The sequence below is a fragment of the Macaca mulatta genome, chromosome 7, assembly GCF_049350105.2.
Source record: "Macaca mulatta isolate MMU2019108-1 chromosome 7, T2T-MMU8v2.0, whole genome shotgun sequence".
Lineage (NCBI taxonomy): Eukaryota > Metazoa > Chordata > Mammalia > Primates > Cercopithecidae > Macaca > Macaca mulatta.
In genome coordinates, this window is record NC_133412.1 from 72,783,732 (window position 1) to 72,809,836 (window position 26,105).

The 26,105-nt window shown below is 39.0% G+C and overlaps 1 protein-coding gene across 9 annotated transcripts in view; it reads right to left on the reverse strand.

Annotated features, from left to right (window-relative positions):
* The window catches only part of ADAMTSL3 (ADAMTS like 3), a 411,249-nt gene that overhangs the window by 122,131 nt on the left and 263,013 nt on the right, over positions 1-26,105 (reverse strand). For all 9 annotated transcript variants that reach the window (XR_013395882.1, XR_013395881.1, XR_013395880.1 and 6 more), the window contains exons 15-17: positions 24,989-25,073; positions 10,918-11,204; positions 354-483 (exon numbers count right to left, since the gene is read on the reverse strand). Coding sequence is in view for 6 of the 9 variants with exons in the window: in XM_015142900.3 (XP_014998386.3) it covers positions 354-483; positions 10,918-11,204; positions 24,989-25,073 (502 nt within the window). In the remaining 3 variants the exon portion in view is untranslated. The remainder of the gene's footprint in view (positions 1-353; positions 484-10,917; positions 11,205-24,988; positions 25,074-26,105) is intronic.

The following is a 26,105-nucleotide window of genomic DNA, read 5'->3' on the forward strand; positions in this document are numbered from 1 at the left end:
GTGCTTTCTGATGGGATGTTAAGGGAAGAAGTGCCCTGGAGGAAACAGGGAGGAGAAAGAGAACAAATCCACTGATCTCATGGTTTTGCAGGTAGCAGGCCAGTTTATGTTCATTAGTGTTCGATGCAAACAAAAGTCAACCTCAAGATCATTCCTGTTCAACATGGCTGCATCTGAGCACCTAGGCAAGAATCTGGCTGGAGCATAACTTGAGCAGAGAAGAGAGCTCTGAAGCAGGCTTAGCACATCTACCTTCGGTGAACCCACAAGTCTGCACTTAGGTGGGTTTCTCTGCAGGGGAGGGTATTACCACCCGGACATGGTATATACCAGGAGCACAAGACAGCACATACCTGGGGGGACAGGGCTCTGTGTTACAGGCCTGGCTCATGGCTGGAGGACGGTGGACCATATCACACAAGCTGTCATTGACTGTCTGCTGGGTCTGGATGTGTAAGCACACTGCTATGGCTTCTTGATGACCTGCAGGTTGGAAAGAGGAAAAAATGCAAATGACATAGAATCATTTGTTGTGGAAAAAACAAAATAGAGTCTTAGGTCTTCTCATTCTTAGAACACTGCCCTTTTGACTATCATAGGGCTGCGGATGTATTTCAGAGTACACCTGGGAGCAAACAACTTTGCATTATCCAAAGTCTCCCAGTCTACAATATTCCTTCATTCGCCTTTTAAATTCAGTCCCTTTACTCCCTCTCTCCCAAATCTGCTCACCTTGAAACATTCAAGAGCATCCCGACTCCCCACCCCTCCTTGGACTTATCTGTATTCCAAATGTACCCAAAGCTAGGAGTTTCCCCAAATAAGCCATCAAGGTGTTTCTTCCAAACAGTCACAATAGTTTCCCTAAGAGGAATTTTTGAATCAGCTGCTAAAGAATAACATTTTCTCTGTATCACTGCAAATGTGCTAAATCTGGCAGACACATAACTCCTCAAAATTTTAATTATGATTTGAGTTCCTATTCACTATGACTGTAATTTGTAACATTTCTACTGCTAGGAAAAACAATAACAACACCTCCTATTTGCAAAGTGTACAAGGTGCTTTCACAATAATCGGTGAGGTCAAAAGAATGGCATTATTACCTCCATTTTATTAATTTAATAATAAGGAAACTGAGGTCTAGAGAGAAACTAAGACAGCAAAAATGTGGTAGATTCAAGCCTAAAAATTAAATTCCCTGCCTCCTAATTCAGTGATCTTTCTTCTGTACATACTCTAGGGATTCTAAAATGCAATACAGCCAAAAAGTACAAGACTGCTCCTTGTGAAAATACGAACTTTCACAAGCATATTTTCCCTTTGAGGCCAGACAGGTCTGTCTGACCCCAAAGCCTATGTTCTCAACCAGTATTCTTTGTCTGCTGAGACAAAAAAAATTATTGGGAAATCAGATGGAACAAGATGTAAATCAAACTTTTGATTAAAAAGTCACATACAAACTGTAATAGCAACTGACTATGTTATTTGAAATATGCAAATGCATTCATTTTCATGCAAGAATGTACATTCCATTATGTTACAAGGTTGTGGTTCTTTTTCCAAATGCCATGTTTCAATTCAACCATTTTACAGGATGTAGTATTGGCCAAAGATACTTCTAAAATACATATTTGTGATGTTCAGTTCTTTCTAATAAATTTTCTCCTGCTGTCTTCAGTTGTAATTTTACGTTCCCTGCCATGGCAGGATGCAGTATTAAATCTGCATGTATCTTCTATGAACTTTTAAAATAAACATTGGCTAACCTGAGATATAAGAAGGCATTGCTACAACTTAATAACTCTAGGTTTTATTTGCAAATATCAAAACTTAGTTACCTTGTAGAGGTTTAAGTGTTCATTTCCTAGTATGTTTCATTTTTTTAAATCTGAGAAAAATCCAGTTAACTTCCAAATATATTTTAATTTATAACAGAAATTCTTTAGAAATTTTTATTCCAGAGACTATTTTGGAACATTTTCTGAATAAGTGGGCCTTAAAGCCCCATTATAACCCATTCCGGATGGAATTGTACAACACTCATGACAAACTTTTCAGTCTTAAAGTAAGTTTACTGAAAAGAATTTATAAGTTTAATAGCTGATTTAGGATACTTATTGAAGTAGAGTATACTTTCCAAAAATGGCCACAAAATATCTCCCATCCCATACATTGGTCCTACAATGTTACTTTGACATTTCTCACCTTAAAATATTTGATTAAGCATTTACTTTCAAAAATCAAAGTTAGAAAAGGAAAAATTATAAAAATAAGTTTACCTCATCTTGTAACAAAATTTAGGTAATAATTACAACTATGAATTTAGAATATAATACATCAAGTGCTGAAACATCAGCATCATTTTTCAAATAAAATCCTTTTGTAGCACAAGGCAACATCCCTTACTTCACATTTGACTTTTGCAGTGTTATCATGAAAGAGTCTTTTTTTAGAAAAAGAAAAATATACGTAGCTTGTGGCAACACAGTGAGATCCCCATCTCTACAAAAAATACAAAAAGTAGCTGGGTGTGGTGGGTGCGCCTATAGTCCCAGCTACTTGGGGGGCTGGGGTGAGGGGATCACTTCAGCCCAGGAGGCTGGGACTGCAGCAAGCTATGATTGTACCACTGCAGTCCAGCCTGAGCAACAGAGAAAGATTCTGTCTCAAAATATATACATATTTTTTAGCCTTCATCAAGAAATAAATTAATATTTAAAGCGTAAAAACACAGACTCCAAGAAAAGAAGCAGAACCAACAAATAAGCTGACATGTTCTTTTTGCTTGGTTGGGTTTCTGCCATTTGCAAATAACAGTCTTGACTACTTCAACATGTCAAATAACATAACACACACACAGACACACAGTGTAAGAATACCAGCAGAGATTTTTAAAATCCATAGTCAGAGCCTTTTATGTGCTACTCAGTATTTAATACGCCAAGTTGTAAAATAAATAAGGAAAAATTAATTTGTGTAAGAAAATTATGTTGCTTTAAAAATCAAGTAGTCTTGGGCCCTAGAAATAGATACAATATACTTTCTTGAAGCATCCATGGAACATCAACAAAAACAGATCCTGTATTAGTCTAGAAAACTGCAGTAAGTTTCAAAAGTCATAAATTATGCAGGTAACATTCTCTGACTATAATATAGTCCAACATAAGTGAATAATAAACAATCAAACTCACTAACTTCACATATTAGAATTTTTATAAAGTTCTAGGCCCAAGAGTAAATAGATTGCACATTATTTGTGGCAGGAAAAGGAAGAACAGGGAGACTTATAGCCACTTCAGACTCGATGAACAACTCTAGAAAATAAATTTCAGTATCCTCATGAAATGGATGGTTTTTGTCCCAAGGGAATCTAAATTATGTAATTTATTTTAAAATTATTATAAGAACTTGGATTGAATATAACAATAAGTGGGGAAAACTTGAAAATAATGTTAAAGATGGAGCCATGATGCTTCCCCTCAATCCCAAAAACAGGACAGGATTTAGACAGTTGTAGGAACTAGCACTTTCAAACATTTTAAACAGATGATTTCTATGATATAAACTATTTTAAATTATTTAAAGGTATACAAAATGCCAGTTCATCTCACAAAACTACTAAAACCTGATACCTAAACCTATACGAGGAAAAAAGAGGTCTGCTTCATACAGTGTGGGCTTGTATAATGCCATATTATATATAATGATGTTCTTTGTTTCCAAAATACACACATACACACAGGCCTAGGATCATATTGGAAAGAAGAGTTAATTTTTTTCTCTTTCTGCTGATTAGCTAGTTTGACTGGAGGGGTATTACTGTAAAGTACCAGGTAATGAAAAAGGGTGAAGCATAATATGTTATGGATCCAAAGGTATCCTGTTTGGTGTTAAAATGCAAGTTTTGTAGCACTTTAAATAGGTGAGTTCTTTTTAGGAACCAGTTGAGGAGACAGCTGGTAAAGATTAAGGATTGTTGAAAGCCATTTGGCCTTAGGAAGGGCATCATAAACCACTGGAGCCTGAGCGGAAGTGACCAATTATGTCAAGAGGACCTGGAAGAAACTACAGCTCGAGGCCTGTCATGATTTGAAGGGATTTGGAGAAAACAAAACGGCTGTTGCTAATGTACCATGTCGGGAACACATCTCTATTGGGAGTATGCTCAAATGAGCCCACAGTGGGCCAATGCAATCTTCATTCCCATTTTACCATTTGTAGAAAGGAATTCTTGTACTCCACTATGCAAAATAGAGTACATTTACATGCATCAGTATCATTCATATATATTTTTATATATATATATATCCTAAATTAAATAATAGCATATTATAATCAGCAGTATAATAAAATTACATCATTACCTCAAACATCTGTCATTCACCTACCAATCACTTTCAGCAAATATTCATATGCACAAAAGCACAGAAATGACCAGATGGGAACTTCCTTTTATAAGCACACAAACCCACCTACTCTCATATCCTCACTAGCCTTTTCCCTGCTTATTACAATTAGAAGCTGCTCTTCCAATGAATTAAGACTGATCTCCACGACTGTGCTTGGAGTTTCATCCCTTTCCATCTTCTTAGAAAACCTATTTATTACTTTGTCTTTCACTTTCATTCTAGAGCTTTCTTGTTGCTTTTCAAATGTACCCAAGGGTCTCCGACATTAAATAACACCACCCCTCACCCACACCCACACAGATCTGCCTCAACCCACAAGGCCATCTTAGTCATCTCCTCCTCTCTGTCTTCTTTAACACGGCCAATTTTTGCTGCGAAACAAAACTCCTCTATTCATCTCCACTCTGTCACTTATCATTGTTTCCTCAACCCTTTCAAATCTGGTTTCCATCTCCGCTCCTCCACTGAAATGGCCTTTCCTTAAGTCCCCCGTAGCTTCACGCTGCTGAACCCAGTGCCAATGCTGAACCCTCTCCTCTCTGCCTCTGCATGGCATGCAACACAGATGACTGGTTTCCACCACACCACAGACTTCTGTTTTCATCATATCTCGCTGATCTCTTCTCACAGACCCTTGCGGCTTAGTGTCCTCCACCCAGCCACTGAATGTTGAATTTCCTCAAGACTTAATCCTAGACCCTCTGCACTCCTCATAGTATTCTGAAAATTCTTGTCCATGCCCCTGGCTTCAATCCCTGGATACACAGATGATGCATAAATGTACCATTCCAGTTCAGACCACTCCTCTTCACTTCAGACTCACACATCCAACCGACTACTCAGCATCTCCACTTGGAAGTCAAGAGGCATCTTAAAAGTGTTATGTCCACAAATGAACTCATGGGTTCCCTCACCAACATTTAGCACTCATAATCTCAGAAAATAGTCTTAGGACTCAGACTTGCCATCACACTCTTGCTTACGCACTCCAGTGACAGATCCTTTTATCTCCTACACATCTCTCAAAGTCATCCACCATACTCCATCTCTACCATGGTCACCATTCCGGTCCGAGCTCTTGCCTGGAATAGGCAATAGCTTCCTATGTGATCGCTCTCACAACATTCTCATCCTCTCTAATCCATTCTCTACAATACAGCTGGACTAACCTTTATGAAATAAAAAGTTGGTCACATAACTCCCACTTTAATTACTTGAATGACTTCCCATTGATGTTGGGATAGACTCAAATCAACATGGCCTGTAAGGCCGTAATTATCTGGCCTCTGCCTTCCTATCTAGCAGCATGCCACACTAAACTCTGTCTCATTCTCAGTACTCCAACTGTGCCTGGCTTCTTCCATTCCTGGAATGTACCATGCACCCTTCTGCCGGCCTTTGCCTAGGCTCCTTCTGCTGGAAATTATCCATGTGCCACCCCCTCCAAATCCCCTTTTGTTTAGCTAATGCCTCATCTTTTAGATTTAAATCCAAGTGTAATTAGGTCAAATGCCCCTTTTCATAGCACCATATACTTCTTTTGCAATTGCTGTAACCAGTGGTAATTCTATATACATGTGAGTATGATTATGTGATGAATGCACTTTCCCTATTAGAGTTCAGTTCCAAAGCTAGGAACTACTGAGTCACTATCACCTAGGCCAGTGTCTGGCTCATAGAAACATACAATAAATATTTGTAGAACATTGTTTTTAAATGAAACAATAAAGAGATCCCTGCTACTGACAGGACCTAGACAAGGTTGGCATTATCCACATTATTTACAATTGTTCCTGGAATTCTAGACAAGCCAATAAAATGTGAAACTTAAATAACCATTGGAAAGGGAAAGATAAAATCATCATTAATAGTAGATGATCATTTATTTAGAAAACTCATAAAAATAGGCTGAAAAATGATTAGAAGTATTAAAGTGTTCAGCAATTTAGTCAGATTTTTAAAAAGAGAAATACTCAAAGCATTCCAATATAAGAGGAATGCTTTATTATTATATTGTAAAATAGTCGTCCCACTAACATTTATTATATACAATGTACCACACACTGTTATTAAACACTCTTTGAACATCACCTTATTTAATAATCACATTTAATTATTTCATTAAGCCTAATGAGGTAGGTATGACTCCTATCATTACAGCAAAATAAACCACACCTCTACAAATTTAAACAGACAGCACAAAGAGAGTTGCAGAGCTGGGGTTCATACTGGGGTCAGGTCTCAAATGTCCACATATATACTCCTAGCCTGTGTTGTTGAAAAACATAAAGGTAAAAAAATGAGGTCATAAAAGCAACAAACAATATAAAATATAAAAGAAGGACTTCAGTAAGGAATGTTTATGATGTAATAAATTATAAAACCTTGCCAGAGGGTACTAAAAAGGTAGGCACATCTTCCAGGATGTACATGTGTATGTGTGTACATGCATGTGATGTATGTACACACACAGATACTGCTGCATGAGTACATGCATACATACATATACATACATACATACACACACTTTGGAAGCTGGAGATTGGTGTCTGGATTCTTCATGCTTTTAGGAATTAAAAAAGAATTCTCTGTTGCTACCCCAATGTGAAAAGAGACTTATGGAAGGATCTTAAGCATCAGTAATTACAACAAATGGATTTATTCTTATTTCCTGTATGATGTGAAGATAGGTTAGAAAACATAAGGATACAGAATATCAGAATGTGACCAAAATTTATCTTTTCAGAAACTTGTAATTTGTGTATTACTTTTCTAGCAAAAATAAGAATGTTGAAGAAATAAATATATGCCTGTGTAAATTTCATTTTATTGTGGTTGTCAGTCATTGTAGACTTATCCTCTCTGCTATCCTGGGTGAAGGCTAAAAGCCCACATTCATAACTCACACATTACTGGACTTATGGAAGCTGAACTTACCTAACCACATTGAAACAGATCACAGAGGCAAGTACCACTGACTATAAGCAGTGTGGTTAGGACAGTAAAACCAAAACAACCAAAAGCTGTGTTCCATCAAGGCAAAGAATATGTTCTATTTATTTTACATCCCTGAAGATCTAGTGCAGAACTTGGTGAAGAACCACGGAGTCTAACACAGAGCAGGTACCCAATTTCCAGCCTTTATTTTGTTTTATTTCATTTTTTTTCCTAAAGACTGGGTCTTGCTATGTTGCCCAGATTGATCTCGAACTCCTGGCCTTAAGAGATCCTCCTGTCTCAGCCTCCCAAAGTTCTGGGATTACAGGCCTGAGTGACTTCACCCACAATTTCCATCCCAGCCTTTATAAAGGATTTTGGTTTTATGCCTTAGCTCTTCAGTTTTACAGGATTTAGTTATTTATAATAAGGAACTTTAATCTTGAACTCAAGAAATTAAAAATACTACTTTTTTCAAAGCTAGGAAGCTTATTACATGTACTTACAATTCAGTCAACCTTCTCTAACAAAAGAGAATCAAGTTATTCATTTTCTATTGTTGGCTTTATGATGGACTCTGAGTCTCAGCTTCCCCAACTACAAAATCTGGGTTAGTAGGTGTCCAAGGTTCATTTCAATAATATTATTCCAGGATTAAACAATAAAATAATACCCTTATAAGACTAAACTGCTGCTTACCTGAGTAGTAAAAGGCTACCAACTTCAGCTCTTTTAAAATGTGTAAAATGTGCTCCAGAAACACAAGAGTATATCATAAAGCAAATGGGCACCTTAACATCACCCATCTGAATACTGAATTGCATTTCTGACAGATGCAAGGCAGTTTCTCTTCTCATAGCAGGGCAAAAGGTGCACAGTGCCACTAAGGATAATCAAACTCAATTAGTCAAGTGTCAAAAAACTTAACATGTTTTAAATGGATTCAAAGGTAATTCTATCTACTCCAAGGTATATAACCAAAATAAATAAAAACACATGTCCATATAAAATGATATACATGAACGTTCACAGCAGCACTATTCTCAATACCCCAAACATGCAAACAACTCAAACTTCTATCAATCGATGAATGGGAAAAATGTTGTATATCCATATAATGGAATACTACTTGGCCATAAAAAGGAATGAAGTACTGACACATGCTACAACATAGATGAACCTTGAAAACACTATGCTAAGTGAAAGATGGCAGTCACAGAGGGCCACATATTATATAATTCCATTATATGCGATGTCCATAATAGAGAGTAGTGGTTTCCAGGGGTTAGAGTTTGAGGGAAAATGGGGTATGATTGCTTAAGGATATAGTATTCTCTGGGAAAGTGTTCTGAAATTGATTATGTTAATGGCTGCACAGCTTTGTAACTAGAAACCACTACGTTGTATACTTTAAATGCATAAATTATATGGTGTGTGCATTATATCTCAATAAAGCTGTTACTGAAAAAAAAAAAAAAAGAGAGAGAGAAATTTATCCCATGAGTTCAGCCATCCTGGAGGTGGAATCTAGGGCCATCTCAGTGGGTACTGGGAACACAAGGTAGATTCTAGTATTTTAGTAAAAGGCTCCAAAAATGAGGTCTAACAGCAATCTCTCTCAGCTGAATTAGAATTTACCTGGTCATCTCTCTTTGGGCAACTCTGACTGGTCTGTTGAGTTTCAAGTACCCAGCATGCTATGCTTTCCCAAGATGAGGGGATCTTGCCAGTCAGGAGAAGACAAAAACAAGGATTCTACCAACAGCACTTAAAAGCTTGAGATTACAAGGTAGATGTTGGGGTGTGCAAGCAACAGCTGGACTTGTTCCTGTTCTCCTAATGAAAGACACAGCTCCAAGTCTCTAGTAAGACTGCAGCAATGTGGTGGCCCAGAAGCAATGGAGACAGCTGGCATTTTGTAGTCATACAGTAGAAAGTTCCAGGCATGTATTATTGTGATTGAATAGGGGACCATCTTTGCATCTCAGTGGCTATCTCTAGAGGGTTTCCCCACCCATCAAGAGAAAGCACGAATTCCCAAATTGCCAAGGGCATGTTAGAGTTGAGGTTTCCAAGACATAAAAAACAAAAACAACAACAAACAAACAAATGTGTCCAGGATTCTGACCTCAAGAGCGGGCAGGAGTTTGGCTTGGGCAAGAACAGACACAAGGCAGTGTGGGGGGCAACCCAGACAATGTGCTGTGGAGGGAAGAGATACAGCAGATATTTAAGGTTCAAGTAAACCAGAAAGACTAAATTCCTAGCTAGATGGCATGGACTTGTAGCAACCAGACAGAAGCAAGTAAGAGGGAGAAAGAATCCAGAAGCAGCTAAGACACCTGAAGTCCACATGTGCAACTCTGTCTGCAAGGAAGTAGTTTAGGGGCAGCCTGGGGGTAAGGCACATGGCACTTCAGCTGGGTTTACTGCCAGGCTAGCAAGGTTATACAAAAAGTGGCAAGGATAGGCAGGTACAGAAGTTGAATCAGACAGGAAAGAGAAAGACAGACACAATCAAGTCATAGAGACTGAATGACAAGGATTGAGAATTCAGGCTCAAGAGTGAGGGGTTCAGGCACAATGAATGGGCCATGAGCTCCACAACTTGATAGGGAGTTTCAAGTAATGGGCTCAAGACTGTTGGGAAGAGTAAAGCATGATCTTGAGCCAAGAACTCTAAGACAGTAGCTCCTTGTGGTTTTCCCACCATTGGCTGGACAGAGAGCAGAGCACATTCAGCACCAAGTTCTTTACATAACTGCTGGCTGCAAGGCACAGTCAGGGGTCAAAGAATGGGGTGACAGGAGCTCTGGATCCCTGGTCAGACCCAGTCTCCTTCATGTGAGTAAAAGATATAGTTTTCTTATTTGTTATTTCTATCTTTTTACTTTCAACAGAGCCCTCAAGAGTGGCTATCTGGACTCCTGCTGACCGCTCCTTCACTCCCTTTTGGATCCTAAATTGCATAAATCATCAGGAGGCCAACTTCTCACCCCTTTGGGGTCACCTGACTGTACAACCACTTTTTAATCCTAACAGGGTTTCCTGGCTGTGTATGTCACCCTGATGTACACAAACATAAATCATGGTGATTAGTTTGTTCCCGTAGGTGCTGGTCCAATGTGCGGATATGAACCCAAATATTTTCTGAGGACAGACTCTGATCTAGAGTTGCATCAGATAATGCAATTCCAGGCTACCTCAATCTATAAGACTGATTTATGAACAAGATTGCCTTAACTTATCCATTCTGCATTTTCCTATTTATTTCATATAAACCAGAGATTCCCACCCCATCTCAGTTATGCAGATTCTTAGGCAAAGAAACATACTTTTTTTGGTTAGGATATAGTACCACTCTCCTTTACCTTTCTAAAATAATCACTACCAAAAAAACAAAAGAAAAAGAAAGAAAAAGAAGAAAAAGTATCATTTTCAGTTATTTGAATAACTTCATCTCCTTTAGACTTTTGCTAATTTGCATATTTGGCTTACCTGATTGAGTAATTTCTCAAACCACTAGCAACACACAACATAACTGTCCCTTAAGCAAAGGTTCAAATACCTCCCAAACATGTTGCTGTGCAAGGGGTGAACCCAGCATACTCCCAGTCGTAAGTCATCTCACTGTCCTCAGGGAGAGGGATGTCCAGCTCTCGGGAGGCCAGGCTCTCATCACATGCTTCCAGGAGACAAGGTCGTTCTGTGGGCAGCTTGGGGCCTTCACACTCTTCCTCAGGCAGCTCAGTCTCAGTCTGCGTGAATGTGAGGAGCACACGGCACTTCACCTCGCGGACCTGAACGCCCGGCCCACACGTGGTACTACAGGCTGACCAGGGATCTGGAATGAACCTAGGGAAAACCAGGGAGCCACCAGAAAAGGACACTGAGGGTCATTAAATACAGGCCAGAAAAGGAGGAGTGACACATTCAGTGAAGGCAAAAATAACCAGCTTCACTCGGGGAAATTCCACACATTTGGAATTCTATACTTTTGTTGATGGTCAATAATGCAGTTAACAAACTTTCAAATCTTACTAGCAACAGAAAGAGTAATTCACTAAATATATATTCTACTTTTACATACATTTTATAATTCAAATCTGTGCTATGGCCTTTGGGAAAATTACAAAGGTTTTATTTAAGATTTAGTAATAAATAAACCATCATATGGAGATCACTTCTAATCTAATTTCTTTTATAATATGGAGATTTTCACCAATATTTACTCAGTAAATTAGTATTGAGCTTATCCTCTGTAATGGGCATATTAGTATTAAACTGTCTCAAGTTTAGCAGCTAAATTTTAGGTTATCTTAAACACTTTTTACAGAGTAGATGAAGCCTTAATATTCTTTTATGTTTAATATACAAGTGCACAAAGCTTCTGGATCTTCTTTAAAACAAAAGAAATACTGCACAATCTTGCTGAACAAAGCATTTAATTCTTATTCTGAATTATTATTTACTAAATCAAAGGTCATCAAACTATGACTAGCAGGTCAAATGTGGCCCACCTATCTTCGGTACAGCCCACCAGCTGAGAATCATTTTTACATTTTTAAACTGTTGGGAGAAAAAAAGATCTTTTGTAACATGTGAAAATTACATAAAATTAAATTTTACTGTGCATAACTAAAGTTTTACTGGAATATAATCACACTCATTTTTCCACCTATTGTCTATGGCTTTTGTGCTACCTCAAAGAACTGAATATTTGCAATAGAAACCATTTGGCCTACAATGCCTAAAATATTTACTATCTGGTCCTTTACTGGACTCCTGCACAGAATTTGAAAACAAGATTCCGTAGGGATAGATATATTTAAGATACTCTGAAGAAACACTTTATATCCTGAGATATTAATAAGTGATAGAGGAGAAAGGGTTCAGTAATAGAATAAGTTTTGAAAACTTTGAGCTCAATAATGTTCAACAGATTTATTCACCGCAAAACTTTTCCAAAGACTATGAAATACAAATGCATAATACAAATGCTTAAGAGAGAAATATTATGTGCATCATTTCATAAACTTAAGTGAATACAGACCCTTATCCATGGGATTACATTCTACTAAATAACTTGAGAAAACACTGCTAAGATGTTTGTTTAAGACGCAGTTCCAAAGCTTAATATTTCTAACCTCAGAAAGACAGGGTTGTAAGGTTCTCACAGAGTCATCCAACCTTTTTTCCCCAGGCAAGACTTGAATATAGTTGTCCAAAAAAGCACACCCCCAATCAGCAGAATGAAATGCCATTGCTATATACGTGTCCTGCAAAGAAATATCAATCAACACAAAACATGTTGTTCACTGTGTTGAAAATTGTTAGTGTGGAACCCTTCTCTCTAATTCTCAGATTCCATGTGAGGGCTTGCTCAGCTTCCCAGGATGGGGCAATGCTGGAGTTAATATTTGATGTTTCTTTTCTTTCTTTGCTACTTTTATGGTAGAATCAGAAAGGAGACTGGTTAAAGATGAGGAATCCATATAGTGTAATAATATGTAGTCATTTAAAAGGACATGGGTTTAGGTATGAATTGATAAAGAACAGTCTTCTCTTGAAGACTGTTACATGAAATAAATACATTATACATATATGCTACAGTCTATAACATACACTATCTATATACACCTATATACTATTTTTTGATTTTAGAAAAAAGAGATCATAGTATATGAACTCTCTCATATGTAGCATGTTTGTATGTGTCCTGGATTATGTATAATTTCTCTCTTCTAGAAGCAACTGAAAGTGTCAGGAACTAGAATGTTTAAAGAGGGAGGTTTTTACTTTATATCTTTAAAAGGTTTAAAGTTTCTAAGCATGTGCATATTCTACCTTACGGTCATTTTTTTCTCTCTTTTCTCCTTGGTAATAAAAACTTACAAATTGGGATTTTGTTTTAATGGGAAGTAGATATTTTCATTCAAATTGAACTTCTATATCTTGGTGATTGAGAATCTCCAGAAGAGATGAGGTAAGAAGGTTCACCTCCGCCAAGCAGGGTGGCTCACACCTGTAATCTCAGCACTTTGGGATGCTGAGGCAGGTGAATCACCCGAGGTCAGGAGTTCGAGACTAGCCTGGCCAACATGGTGAAACTCGGTCTCCACTTAAAAAAAAAAAGCAAAACAAAAATTAATCATGGTGGTGCACGCCTGTAATCCCAGCTACTTGGGAGGCTGAGGCAGGAGAATCGCCTGAACCCAGGAGGTGGAGGTTGTAGCGAGCCAAGATTGTGCCACTGTACTGCAGCCTGGGCAACAGAGTGAGACTCCATCTCAAAAAAACAAACAAACAAAAATGTTCACCTCAACTCCCAGCAGGACAAATAATGGTTACACTCAACGTCCTCTTAGGTTTTCTGTATATTTCAAGCTGGTTTTCAATGATTTTTTAAAAAGTCCCTTTAAAAAGTAAATGTTAGCTCCATCCAAAGTAACAAGAAGTGACTTAAAGGTTAAAAAAAACAAAACAAAAAAAAACACAAAAAAACAAAAAAAAACAACCCATGACAACTAAAAAATACTTACACATGATCCAGCATGATTTCCTTCTATGTATTATTTTTTATTTAAAGACATTATACCACACAATTCTGAATCTTGTCTCACCAATTTTGTTTTTTAAAGGAAGAAAGGAGTACATTCAAAGAGCCATGTCTGGGCAAAAAACAACCAGAGGAACAGGTTGTGTTACCTATGTCTTTGCACATGGAAGAACTGAAAAAGAATAACATTTCACTGATGTGAGAGCTTCAAGATGAGATGATAAAACAACAGAGTAAAATGGAAAATGGCAGAGCTGAGGAAACCAACTGTGAAACATAATAACACTATTGTCACAAGTCTAACAAGTAATTCAGAACTAGGAAAAAACAGAAGACACATGGCTGAAGATCAAATTAATGACACAGAGGCCAGACTTGCAAGTGAATGAAGCATTGAAAGAAAGAGAAGCTGCAAAGAAAACTTTCGTAGGGATGGAAATGTTCTGGATCTTGAGTGGGACTGGGGTTTGAGGGATATATACATCTGTCAAAACGTATTAGCCGGGTGTGATGGCTCACGCCTATAATCCCAGCACTCTAGGAGGCTGAGGCAGGTGGATAACCTGAGGTCAGGAGTTCGAGACCAGGCTGGCCAACATGGTGAGACCCTATCTCTACTAAAAATACAAAAAAATTAGCCAGGCATGGTGGTGCATGTCTGTAATCCCAGCTACTCGGGAGGCTGAGGCAGGAGAATCACTTGAACCCAGAAGGCAGAGGTTGCAGTGGGCTGAGATCACACCACTGTACTCCAGCCTGGACAACAGAGTGAGACTCCACCTCAAAAGAAAGAAAGAAAAAAAAACCACTCATTGATGGTGCACTTTAAATAGACACAGTTTATTGTATGTAAACTACATCTCTATAAAATTGATTTTCTGAAGCACAATTTTAAGGGACTAAGTTAAAGAGAACCTAGGTAATCCAATATTGAAGAAAACCAGATTCTTCATGTAGAGATTCCAACACATGAAACAGAAAAGGTGCTCAGAAATAAAATATGAAAAAAGTGACTGAAATACATCCTGAAAAGGTACACTCTCTTCCAGGAAAAAGTAATTAAAATGATGAACATAAAAACCTAGAATTGTAGGCAGAATAATGGCTCCTCACCCCTGCAAGTACTCTCATGCCCTAATCCCTAGAATGTGTGAATACATTACCATACACAGCAAAAGGGAATTTACAGGTGTGACCTCGAGATGGGACGATAATCCCAGATTACTTTGGTGAGCTTAACCGAATCACAGACATCCTTAAAAACAAGGACATCACTCTGGCTGGAGTCAGAAATATAAGTAGATTAATAAGCGAGAGGGATTTGAAGTGTAAGAGGAACTCACCCACTGTTGCTGGCTCAAAGATGGATGAGACCATAAGCCAAGGAATGCAGGTGGCCTCTAGAAATTGAGAACAATCTCCCAGCCCACAGCCAGCAAGGAAATGAAGATCTCAGCTCTACAAATGCATGGAACTGAATTCTGCCAATTATTCTAATGAGCCTAGAAGTAGACTCCTGCCAAAGAAGACTTCATGCTGACAGACACCTTGATCCTGGCCTACTGGGAACTGGAACAGAGACACCAGCTGAATTTACTGGGCTTCTGACCCACTGAACTGTGGGATAATACATTTGTGTTGTTTTACACCACTAAGTTTGTGGTCTTGGCAGCTATGGAAAATGAGTATACCTGGCTAACAAAGCTTTGAGCATAAAGAAAGAATTGTCGAGGTGTCTAGACACAAAAAGTAAGTCTCCTATAGGAACAAAAAGACAGGGGTACCTCAGATGCACACAACATTCAAAATCAGGAAAAAATACAGTAACAGTTTTGAGAGAGAGAGAGAGAATAGGAGACGTACGAATAGGAGTCCAGTAAAACTGTTATTCAAATACAAAGGTAGTAATTTTCTGTAAAATAAGAACAATAATAGTACCTACCTAATGGGATTGGGTGAGGATTAAATGTAATGACATCTGAGTTGAAAGCTCAATAAGTACAATAAAATAAAAATAGTAACATCAGACATTCATTGCATTATTATTCCTGTGAGACACTGTCTTCAGTGCTTCAAACAAATTGTATCATTTTCTTTTAACAACAACCCTATCAGGAAATATTATTATGCCCACTTTACAGATGAGAAAACTGAGGTACAGAGAAGTAATCAAAGGGTATACAACAGCTGCTAGCATTATTCTACATAGCCTCACCTGTATCAGAGGATACAGAAGCACTTAAAGATCATGCAGGATGACAGTATATGAATCCAAAGACAATTTGACAATGCTCTTTTAGATAATTTATTTTTCTATTTCCAGAATGAGGAAACAAAACACAAATATCCAACTGCTAAAATCATTCTTCAGCGTAAGAGAAGAAGGCAGCATGTATTAGTGAAAGAAAAACGTCAGCATGTATTAGTGAAAGAAAAACGTATCTTGGGACACTTAAACACTGTCAGTAGGAAGGTAAATTAGGACAACCTCCATGGAGATTTCTCAAAGACTTAAAAATAAAACTGCCAGCTGGGCGCGGTGGCTCACGCCTGTAATCCCAGCACTTTGGGAGGCCAAGGCAGGCGGATCAGGAGATCAAGACCGATTGGCTAACACGGTGAAACCCCGTCTCTACTAAAAATACAAAAAAATTAGCCAGTCGTGGTGGCGGGTGCCTATAGTCCTGGCTACTCGGGAGGCTGAGGCAGGTGAATGGCGTGAACCCGGGAGGCAGAGCTTGCAGTGAGCTGAGATCGCACCACTGCACTCCAGTCTGGGCAACAGAGCAAGACTGTCTCAAAAAATAAAATAAAACAAAATAAAAATAAATAATAAAAATAAATAAAACTGCCCTTTGATCCAGAATTCCACTACTGGGTATTTACTCAAAGGAAAATAAATCATTATATCAAAAATATATCTGCATGTGTATGTTTGTCAAAGCACTATTCACAATAGTAAAGATACAAAATCAACCTAAGTTCTCACCTACAGATAAATGGATAAGGATAAAGAAAATATAGCCTATATACACAATGGAATACTATTCAGCCATTAAAAAGAATGAAATCTGGCAGGGCATGGTGGCTCACACCTGTAATCCCAGCACTTTGGGAGGTCAAGGTCGGCAGATCACTTGAGGTCAGGAGTTGGAGACCAGCCTGGCCAACATGGTGAAATCCCGTGTCTACTAAAAATCCAAAAAAAAATTAGCCAGGTGTGGTGGTGCACGCCTGCAGTTCTAGCTACTAGGGAGGCTGAGGCAGGAGAACTGCTTGAACCTGGGAGGTGGAGTTGCAGTGAACTGAGATCACACCACCGCACTCCAGCCTGGGTGACACAGCGAGACTCCATCTCAAAATGAAAAACAAACAACAACAACAACAAATGCCAATTTACTCATTTTAAATCTAGAGAAATCAGCAGAAATGGCACCATTCTTGATATTTATGATAAAAATTATATAGGTTTGAGTTTGTTAAAAAATGAAATTATAGTAGATAAATCTCCTATTATAGAAAACAAATCAAGTTCATACAGATCATGTAGGAAAACATCAGAAACAAGGAAATATTTAAAATGGAGACCGGAACTATCAGCAATAAAACTCCATTTAAATGGATTAAACTTTCCTTTTAAAAACAGACTCTCTCTCTCTCTCTTTTTATTTTTTTTTCCAGAGACAGGGTCTTGCTGTGTCACCCAGGCTGGAATGCAGTGGTGTGATCACGGCTCAATGCAGCCTTGAACTCTGGGGCTCAATCAAGTGAGCCCCTCACCTCAGCCTCCCTAGTAGCTGGAACTACAGAGGCCTGCCACCGCACCCAGCTGGTAATTTTAAAACCTATAGATAAAACAAATAAGACAAAATGACTTCAGACATGTAAAAAGTAAAAGAATAAACAAAATGAGATCAGAAAAATACAAATGAAAATACAGTGGAAGAGCAAAAAAGCAGGTGTAAATATTAGGAAAGAATAAACATAATAGACAAAATCATCATATTTGAAAATGACACAGCTATGAAAAGTGCTAAAATTAACAGAAAAATTTTGGAAAAAACCAAAACAGTTCAATAAAGTAGTCCATAACTCTGAGAGTGTGTGTGTGTGTGTGTGTATGTTGCACTATACAAATCTACAGATACATATACTAAAATTACCAGTTTTCCCAGAATTCAGCCACACTTACTGTTAGCTGCCAGGCACTATGCTAAGCACATTACATGTATTATTTAATATAATTCTCGCCATGACCTGATGAATAAAGATCATTATTTTCCTGATTTTACAGATGAGGAAAACTGAAGTATAAAATACTCAGGGGATTCTAAGCCTAAAGACCTGAATAGATGGAGAGACCACACACCCCTGAATGGGAAGACTCAAAATTACAAAGATGTTTATTCTCCCCTAATTAATTCAGAAAAAAATGCAGTTCTGAGCCAAACTGCTGAAGCAGTTTTTTGTGCGGGAAGTTGCAAACAGACAATACAACTCTAAAGTTTTATGTCAGGTTAGGTGAGAACAATCAGTAACATTTTTAAAAGGAATACAATTACAGAGTACTTGCACAGTTTAATAGAAAAAAGTATTTAAAGACACAGTAATTCAAATAATATGGTACTGGCACTGGAGTATTATGTGTACAATGATGTCATTTTAAAACCAAAGTGGGTAGTTTACTCAACAGATAGTGCTAGGGCAATTGGTTAATTATTTGGAAAAATTGTTAGATTGAGATTACATATTACATGTGAAAGTAAATTTCCCATGGATCAAAGTTAAATGCAAAACACGAACCATAAAAAATACTACAAAATAACATTAAAAAAAAAAGATAATCTCCTGATTTTGATGAATGTATGGGGATAAAGGCAAGCTGGAGGAACTGCTGCTGGCAAGAGAAGCCAGCACTGATTTCTCTCTAAAAGGAAATTTGACAATAGAAATTAAATGCCTATCCCTGGCCCAGAAATTCCATGCCAGAAATTACGTCCAATGAGACAATTAGAGATGTGCAATTTGAAATTCGCTGCAGTTTTATTTATCATTGTGAATAACTGGAAACAAACTGCAGGTCACCAGAGGGATCTTTCAAAAATGTAACTGACAGTATGTCACTTCTCTAGTTAAAATCCTTAAATGGCTCCCACAGCCTGCTGATAAAGTCTAAGCTCCTTAGTGAACCATGGAAGACCCTCAAGACTTGCTGTCTCCTCCAGCTGCATCCTTGCTGCCATTACTGCTCCCCCGCCCATCCCCCGGCCCCTCAACCCCATCAGACCACCTCAGTAACCTGCGTGGTCTACATGGGCCAGTGAGCCTGCACACAAGCCTCTATTCCAAATACCTGACATGCTACTCTTCTGACGCTGTAGGACACTCTAGGATCTCAGTTCATGTACCATCTATTTCCGGAAACCATCCCTGATCCCAAATAACACCATAATGTAATTATAATGCATTGCAACCTTACAACACCATCATGCAGTCACTCACTTCCTTGTCTACTCCATTAGATAAACCCAAGGATGGGTTAGACTTGAATTCAGTACATCTGACACGAAACTGCAGCTCTTTCTAGTCTTATGTGCCATAGAATCACTGTCCACCACTTAATATCTCCAAAACAATTCCTTTACGTTTCTATGCCTCTGTTTCCTAAGCCCAAAATGAAGACAAGAAAAGCACCTCCTCATAGAGTTGTTGTGAGCATTAAACAACTTAATCCACGTAGAACACTCAGAACAAGGTCTGGCACAAAGCACTTCACAATATTAGTTGTTGTTATCACTGTTGTTGTTAGAAAAACAGATTCCTGAAATGTCACCTAATTTGACTTTAGGAAATACAATCTCCACAAATGGAGAAGTTAAGACAGCAGTGAAGGAAACATACAAGGTGTGCTAAGTCCATCCTATTTCCTTAGTTTTTGTATATGAAAAACAAGAGCGAGGGCAACAAGTTTGCTGAAACAAACGAAGAGGCTCCAGGGAGGAACTTTTAAAACAACCATGAACCAATGAACCATATCAACTGTCAACACATTCCACAGCTGAAAGTTAAGAAGGTCAGTACTGCAGTTCCCTTGGCTTAGATTTATATGCTATAATTTTTATTTTCCTAATTTAAAAAAAAGCAAAAAAGCCCTTTGAACATCCGCTCCCTATGTAAATTCAGAGCTTGAGCCATGGTAAACCACAGAGGCAGAAATATTTATCTCCTCCAGGCCGGCTTGGCAGTCTCTACTGGAGGGATGTAAAATACAGCTGCGTTCACCCTCCCCTTCATTGTCAACAAGGAAGCATCCCCAAACCCAAACCACAAAAGACAGTGGTAATAAAAGGATGCACTGGAAGCTGAGATATGCTGCGGTTTTGTTTGGAAATCGAGGGAATGAATAGAGTCAGAAGTGGTGGCAGGAAACTATAAACTTCACACTAGATGGCTAGGACCAAGCCAGAAACTGCCAGGCAGTGTGAATTATGCAGGAAAATTGCAGAGAGACCACAGAGGGAGAGATTGCGGAAGGTGGGAAGAGGCAGCTGCTCAGGCCAGGGAACAGGTGCTGTCTGCTCAGTCTCCAACAAGGGGGAGGAAAGGGTGGTGTCCTTCAGGAGTAAAGAGCTTTTTAGCTTTGCTCTGTGAATATGAGGAGGAAGAAACCGCTAGCAAAGTCAGGTGGGGCTGACAGAAAAGGCAGCCTTGGAATGAATATAGGCCCTGAACCTCACTGTAGCTTCCATGATATCCCCCTTTTCTGTTTTTTTCTTTTTTTTCTCTCTCTTTTTCTTTTTTTTTTTTTTTTTTTTTTTTTTTTTGAGGCGGAGTCTCGCTATGTCACCCAGGCTGGAGAGTAGTGGCAGGGTCTCAGCTCACTGAGTTCAGGCAATTTTCCTGCCTTAGCCTCCTGAGTAGCTGGGACTACAGGTATGTGCCACCACACCCGGCTAATTTTTGTATTTTTAGTAGAGACGGAGTTTTACCATGTTGGCCAGGCTGGTCTCAAACTCCTGAGTTTGGGTGATAAACCCACCTCGGCTTCCCAAAGTGCTGGGATTACAGGCGTGAGCAACTGCGCCCGGTAGATATCCCCCTTTTCTAATTCAATAAAGTAAACAATATTTTCTGAACTTTAAAGGGACCTTAGAGACTATCTGATCCAGTGGTTCCCAAACTTAGATATGCCCACTCCCCTGCCAAAGTTACCTGGGGTGTTTGTTTAAAATGCTGGCGAATGAACGGGCGTGGGGGCAGGCGCCTGTAGTCCCAGCTACTCGGGAGGCTGAGGCAGGAGAATGGCGTGAACCCGGGAAGCGGAGCTTGCAGTGAGCCGAGATCGCGCCACTGCACTCCAGCCTGGGCGACAGAGCCAGACCCCGTCTCGGGGGAAAAAAAAAAAAAAAAAGTGCTGTTGAATGAAAGAGAGACAGAAAGTAGAATAGAGGTTACCAGAGTCTAGTGGGAGAGAGTAGGGAGTTATTGCTGAAGGTGAGCAGAGCTTATGTTGGGGATGATGAGAAAATTCGAGAGATGGGAGGTGGTGATGGGTGCACAACAATGTGAATGTGATTAACACTACTGAACTGTACACTTCAAAATGGTTAAAATGGTAAGTTTTATGTTGTATATCTCTTACATGATTAAAAAAAAATCTGGCAGCCGAAATAAAAAGAAAATGTTGGTGATAGAGCCCCACTCCTACAGTATCTGATGGTATTTTGGTTAATTTTTTTAAAAACTTCTTTTAGAGATACATAATTATGAATGAAATGATGTGCTGTCTGTATTTGCTTCAAAAATGATCAGAGGGTAGTGGCAGTGGTGATGGTTTCAATGAAACAAGAGTGGCACTGGGTTGATAATTGTTGATACTGGGTTATGAACATGACATAGGGGTTCATTACACTGTTTTCTCCTCTTTTAAATAGGTTTGCAATTTTCTATGATTAAAAAGAAAGTTACAGAAAAAGACTTAACAGGTGGGAGCCATTCCCAACTAAGAGGGGAGTGTGATTAAAGAGAAGGAGGCAAGAGACAGCTTGCTGTGGGCAAGAAACAGCCCGTAAGTCAGTGTGGCTGGAGCATCCCACTCAAGGCAAAAAAAAGGAGGGGGCCAGACATAAGGCTGGGGAGCAGGAAGAGTAATACCCTGCCATGTCCTGTTGGGCATATGAACCCACATAAATCTTTAAGTGATGGGGAGACATTTGGATATTCTGAACATTGCAAAGACAGAATTAGACTTGGCCAGGCGCGGTGGTTTACACCTGTAATCCCAGCACTTTCTGGGGCCGAGACGGGTGGATCATGAGCTCAGGAGATCGAGACCATCCTGGCTAACATGGGGAAACCCCATCTCTACTAAAAATACAAAACATTAGCCTGGCGTGGTGCCACGTGTCTGTAATCCCAGCTACTCAGGAGGCTGAGGCAGGAGAATCGCTTGAATTCAGAAGGCAGAGGTTGCAGTGAGCCGAGATCGTGCCACTGCACTCCAACCTGAGTGACAGAGTGAGACTCCGTCTCAAAAAAAAAGGAATTAGACTTGCACCCTACCTAGATAGACTACTCTGGTGGCTGTGTTGTGTAGGGGTGGATTTGAGGGAAGCAATTCAGAAGCAAATTAGAAAGCTGTTATAGGTGTCCTGGGAATTGACTTCAGGACCTATACAAGGATGGTAGTTTGGATGGACAGGAGGAACTGGAACCAAGGAAGATTTTAGTAAATATAGTCGGCACAACTCAGTGGCTAATTAAACATCAGGGAAGAATGAGAAGGAGCCAAGAAAGACTCCAGGCTTCTAGTTTGGGGAACTGGATGGGCTGCAATCCTATTAACCAAAAGAGGACGTACAGAAGGATTATCGACTGTCATCTAACTGTGTTTTGAAAACAAAAGATCTTGGTAGGACCCATCATTCTAGACAGAGGACTCTGTGACCTTCCTTCTGTGACAACTACACACTCTCTCTCAAGTGTCTCAAACCCTTTTCTTTCTGTAGACTCCTTCCCTTACAGGATTGTAGGTGATCAGAGATGGGAGAAGGTTCCAGCAGCATTTAGCCTAATGCCTTCCTTGTATAGTTGGAAGGTCTACAGATATTAACTGACTTGTGCAAAACCCTTTTTAATTTGTTTAAGATTGCCCTAACTTCAAAATGAAAAATAACAAACACATACACATAGGCTTTTCCATCAGCTTGACTACCAATCTTTGTTCCTTCTGTAGTACTCAAATACCCATTGCTCCATTTCCTTCTTTTTTGGAAATTTATTTCTGAAATATCCACAATGTTTTATTCTCCACCCTTTGAATGCTACTATTCTAGAATTCACTGAAAAAGCCTTTCTTGTTAATCAAAGCAGCCTTTTCTCTTTCCTCATGGATTTTCCTTGTCTTTCTGTGAGATTTGAATCCTGTTTGCTGCTTGCCTCCTTAAACTCCCTCCTCCTTTGGTCTCTGGAATAATAAGCTTTCCTGGGTCTTACTCCTCCCTCTCTTCACTACTTTACTCCCTCACCATCTTCCTCTTTTGATTCCCCCTCTTCCTCTAAATCTCCAAGCTTCTGTCAGGAGCCCAACACTCTTCTCTTTTTACTCAAATACTGTGAAGCCATTCGCCCTCACACGGTCCACAGTTTCTTCTGTGGTCATAGCTAGCACTGACAGTGGTCCACGTGAAGAAGTCTGTGCTTGTCATGAGTGTGATGTGCCAGCTATGTTGGCCCACACCACTTTGCCACATGTGCCTTCTCAGAGAGAAGTAACCCACACTGCCCTGGGGCTCACCACTGGGCTGGACCACAGTAAAAAGGGAGATTGACAAATGAGAGTGGGTTCTGAAAAGCATAGGAGGTTGGGAAAGGATCTAAAAACAACAGTGCATGAAGCCTGCTGAAAAGGCTAAGAATGATGAACTTGGGAAAGACAAAGCTCTCAGGATCCATGGCAGCTTTCTTCATATTTGTGAAAACTTGTCACATGGGATGGGGCATAGATGTATTTTTTTTTTCTGCTTCAGAGAACACAAATTAGGAGGTCTATTCTGTCTCAACAGAAGAAAAAGATCTTGCAAATAACTTGGGTTGCCCAACACGAGAATGAGGTTTCTCTTAATGCAGTGAACTCTGCATATTGCTGAAGGTGTTGAAGAAGAAATGCCTGCTCCGAGAGGGAAAGTGGCCAGATTACTGCTGAGACCCCTTTTCCTCTGATGCTCCGGGAATCGCTCTCTTCATAGACAGCCTGTCAGCACCAAAGACTTAACATGTTTGACATGGAATCAGCCATTCTGTTCAATTACTTGAGTCTATCATTGGTGCTGTTGTTCTTATAGATTCCTGGACTAGAAATCTCAGAGCACCTCTGATTTCTTGCTCTCTTTTTGTCCCTATATAACCACCTCCAGAATGCTTCTTTGATTTCCTCTTGATTCTTAATTTCCACTGGCACTGTTACAATCCAGATTCATCAAATCACATGCAGATGGTAGTCATTGGATTTTTGAGTTGGAATGAACCCTGGAGAGATCAAGCCCAACCTGCCCCTTTTATAAGTAAGGAGAATAAGAGACAGAAAAATTAGACTTGTCTAAGGTCATGTAGTTAGCAGGGGTGGTTCTAAGCTCCAATACTCTTAGTACCTTGTTCTTTCCATTTCCCTATGATCACTCAAGCAACTAATGCATTCCAACTTAATTAATTTTATAGAGATTGACCATGACTTACCCATGGAATGATAGGTTTATTTGTACAATACTATGATGGTTCATGGTCAAATCACATGCGTTAAAACCTAGAAATTATCCCCAATCTCTTAAGTGTAACAGACCACTGGATCTGCTTTGAGTTAAGTAACACTGTTCTTTTCTGTGCTGCTCACAGAAACTGCCAAAGGAGGACTGCTGAATTGTGAAATAAAGAAAAACTCTAGCCAGCTCAAGCTCTCTAGAGTCTGTAAATCCAGGTCACTCGGATATTAAATGTATCATTGTACTCCAATGAGTACAAAAATTACATATATCATGTTAACTGGCTATGCCCTGATTATTCCCATAAAGGGTCCTGGACTCACGTTGGTTCTTCTGTTGCTATTCTGGTCTCTTCTAGTTCTTGTGCTTGTTTCAGCCAAGGCAATTTTGCTTCCACTGGACTTTTTTCTAAGAAAAAGAGAACATAAACAATAAGCTTAATTACTATTAATCATTAAGGAGTTGGATATATGATCATATTGGCTGAAGATTTCATTTATAAAGAGGTCATGTTTTTCAAATGCAAGTTGAGTTCCTTAGTAAAATACATTAGGTGGCTGCTGGAATTAATTAAACATTTCTGTTGTATTTTTTAAAAATTAATACATTATTAAAAAGCAACCAAAATGATCATGATACAGTTGAATATGCTGTCAAAGTTAACATAAAAATGCCTTTTATAAATCAATACCAATTTCTGTTGTTCATACATTGAAGCTCTTACTTCAACCATATCAGCTTGCTATCTTTGGTTACATTTTATTTTTGTCCATAGAATGCAAACATTAATAGAGAAAGACAAATAACATGAAAGTTAAGAAGGTTGGGAGGGATGAAAGAGTCTGTGTTATAGTTTACTCAAACTTTTACTGTTGTTGTAGTTGTTGAGGGAGATGATTACCAATTACATCTGGCATGGAAAAACAAACTGTTGCCCCTTTCTGTCCTTTGAAGCCTCCTTGATGTGAAGAAAGGAATAATTTATCTATGAAGTGAGAAATAAAAATAACTTTGGGGTTCTTCAAGGAAACTGTGGACACAATGAAAGTGGCTATGAAAGTATCGTAAGTGCAGAAAGAAGGAGAAAAGACTTCACTGATGGAGTTATGTAGTCAATGTCTGTACCTGTCATGGCAACTAGTGATTTTTCTGCAAGATAGACATACTGAAAAATATTTATTGGATGGCTAATTATGAGGCTCTTTGTATGAATAATGAACCCAAAAATAACAAAAGAGAGTTTTACCATCCTCTCTCAAATACTAAGGAGGAGTCCTTACTAATAGTTGGGAATAATCTTTTCTCCAATTTCAAGATGGAAGATACTTTTCATGAGGATGATTAACATTAAAGAATATGGAAATAATTATGTACAGAGAAGATCATATATCAGAGAAATGATGCCAAATCCTCCTATCCATCGATGCTACCCATTTCCGC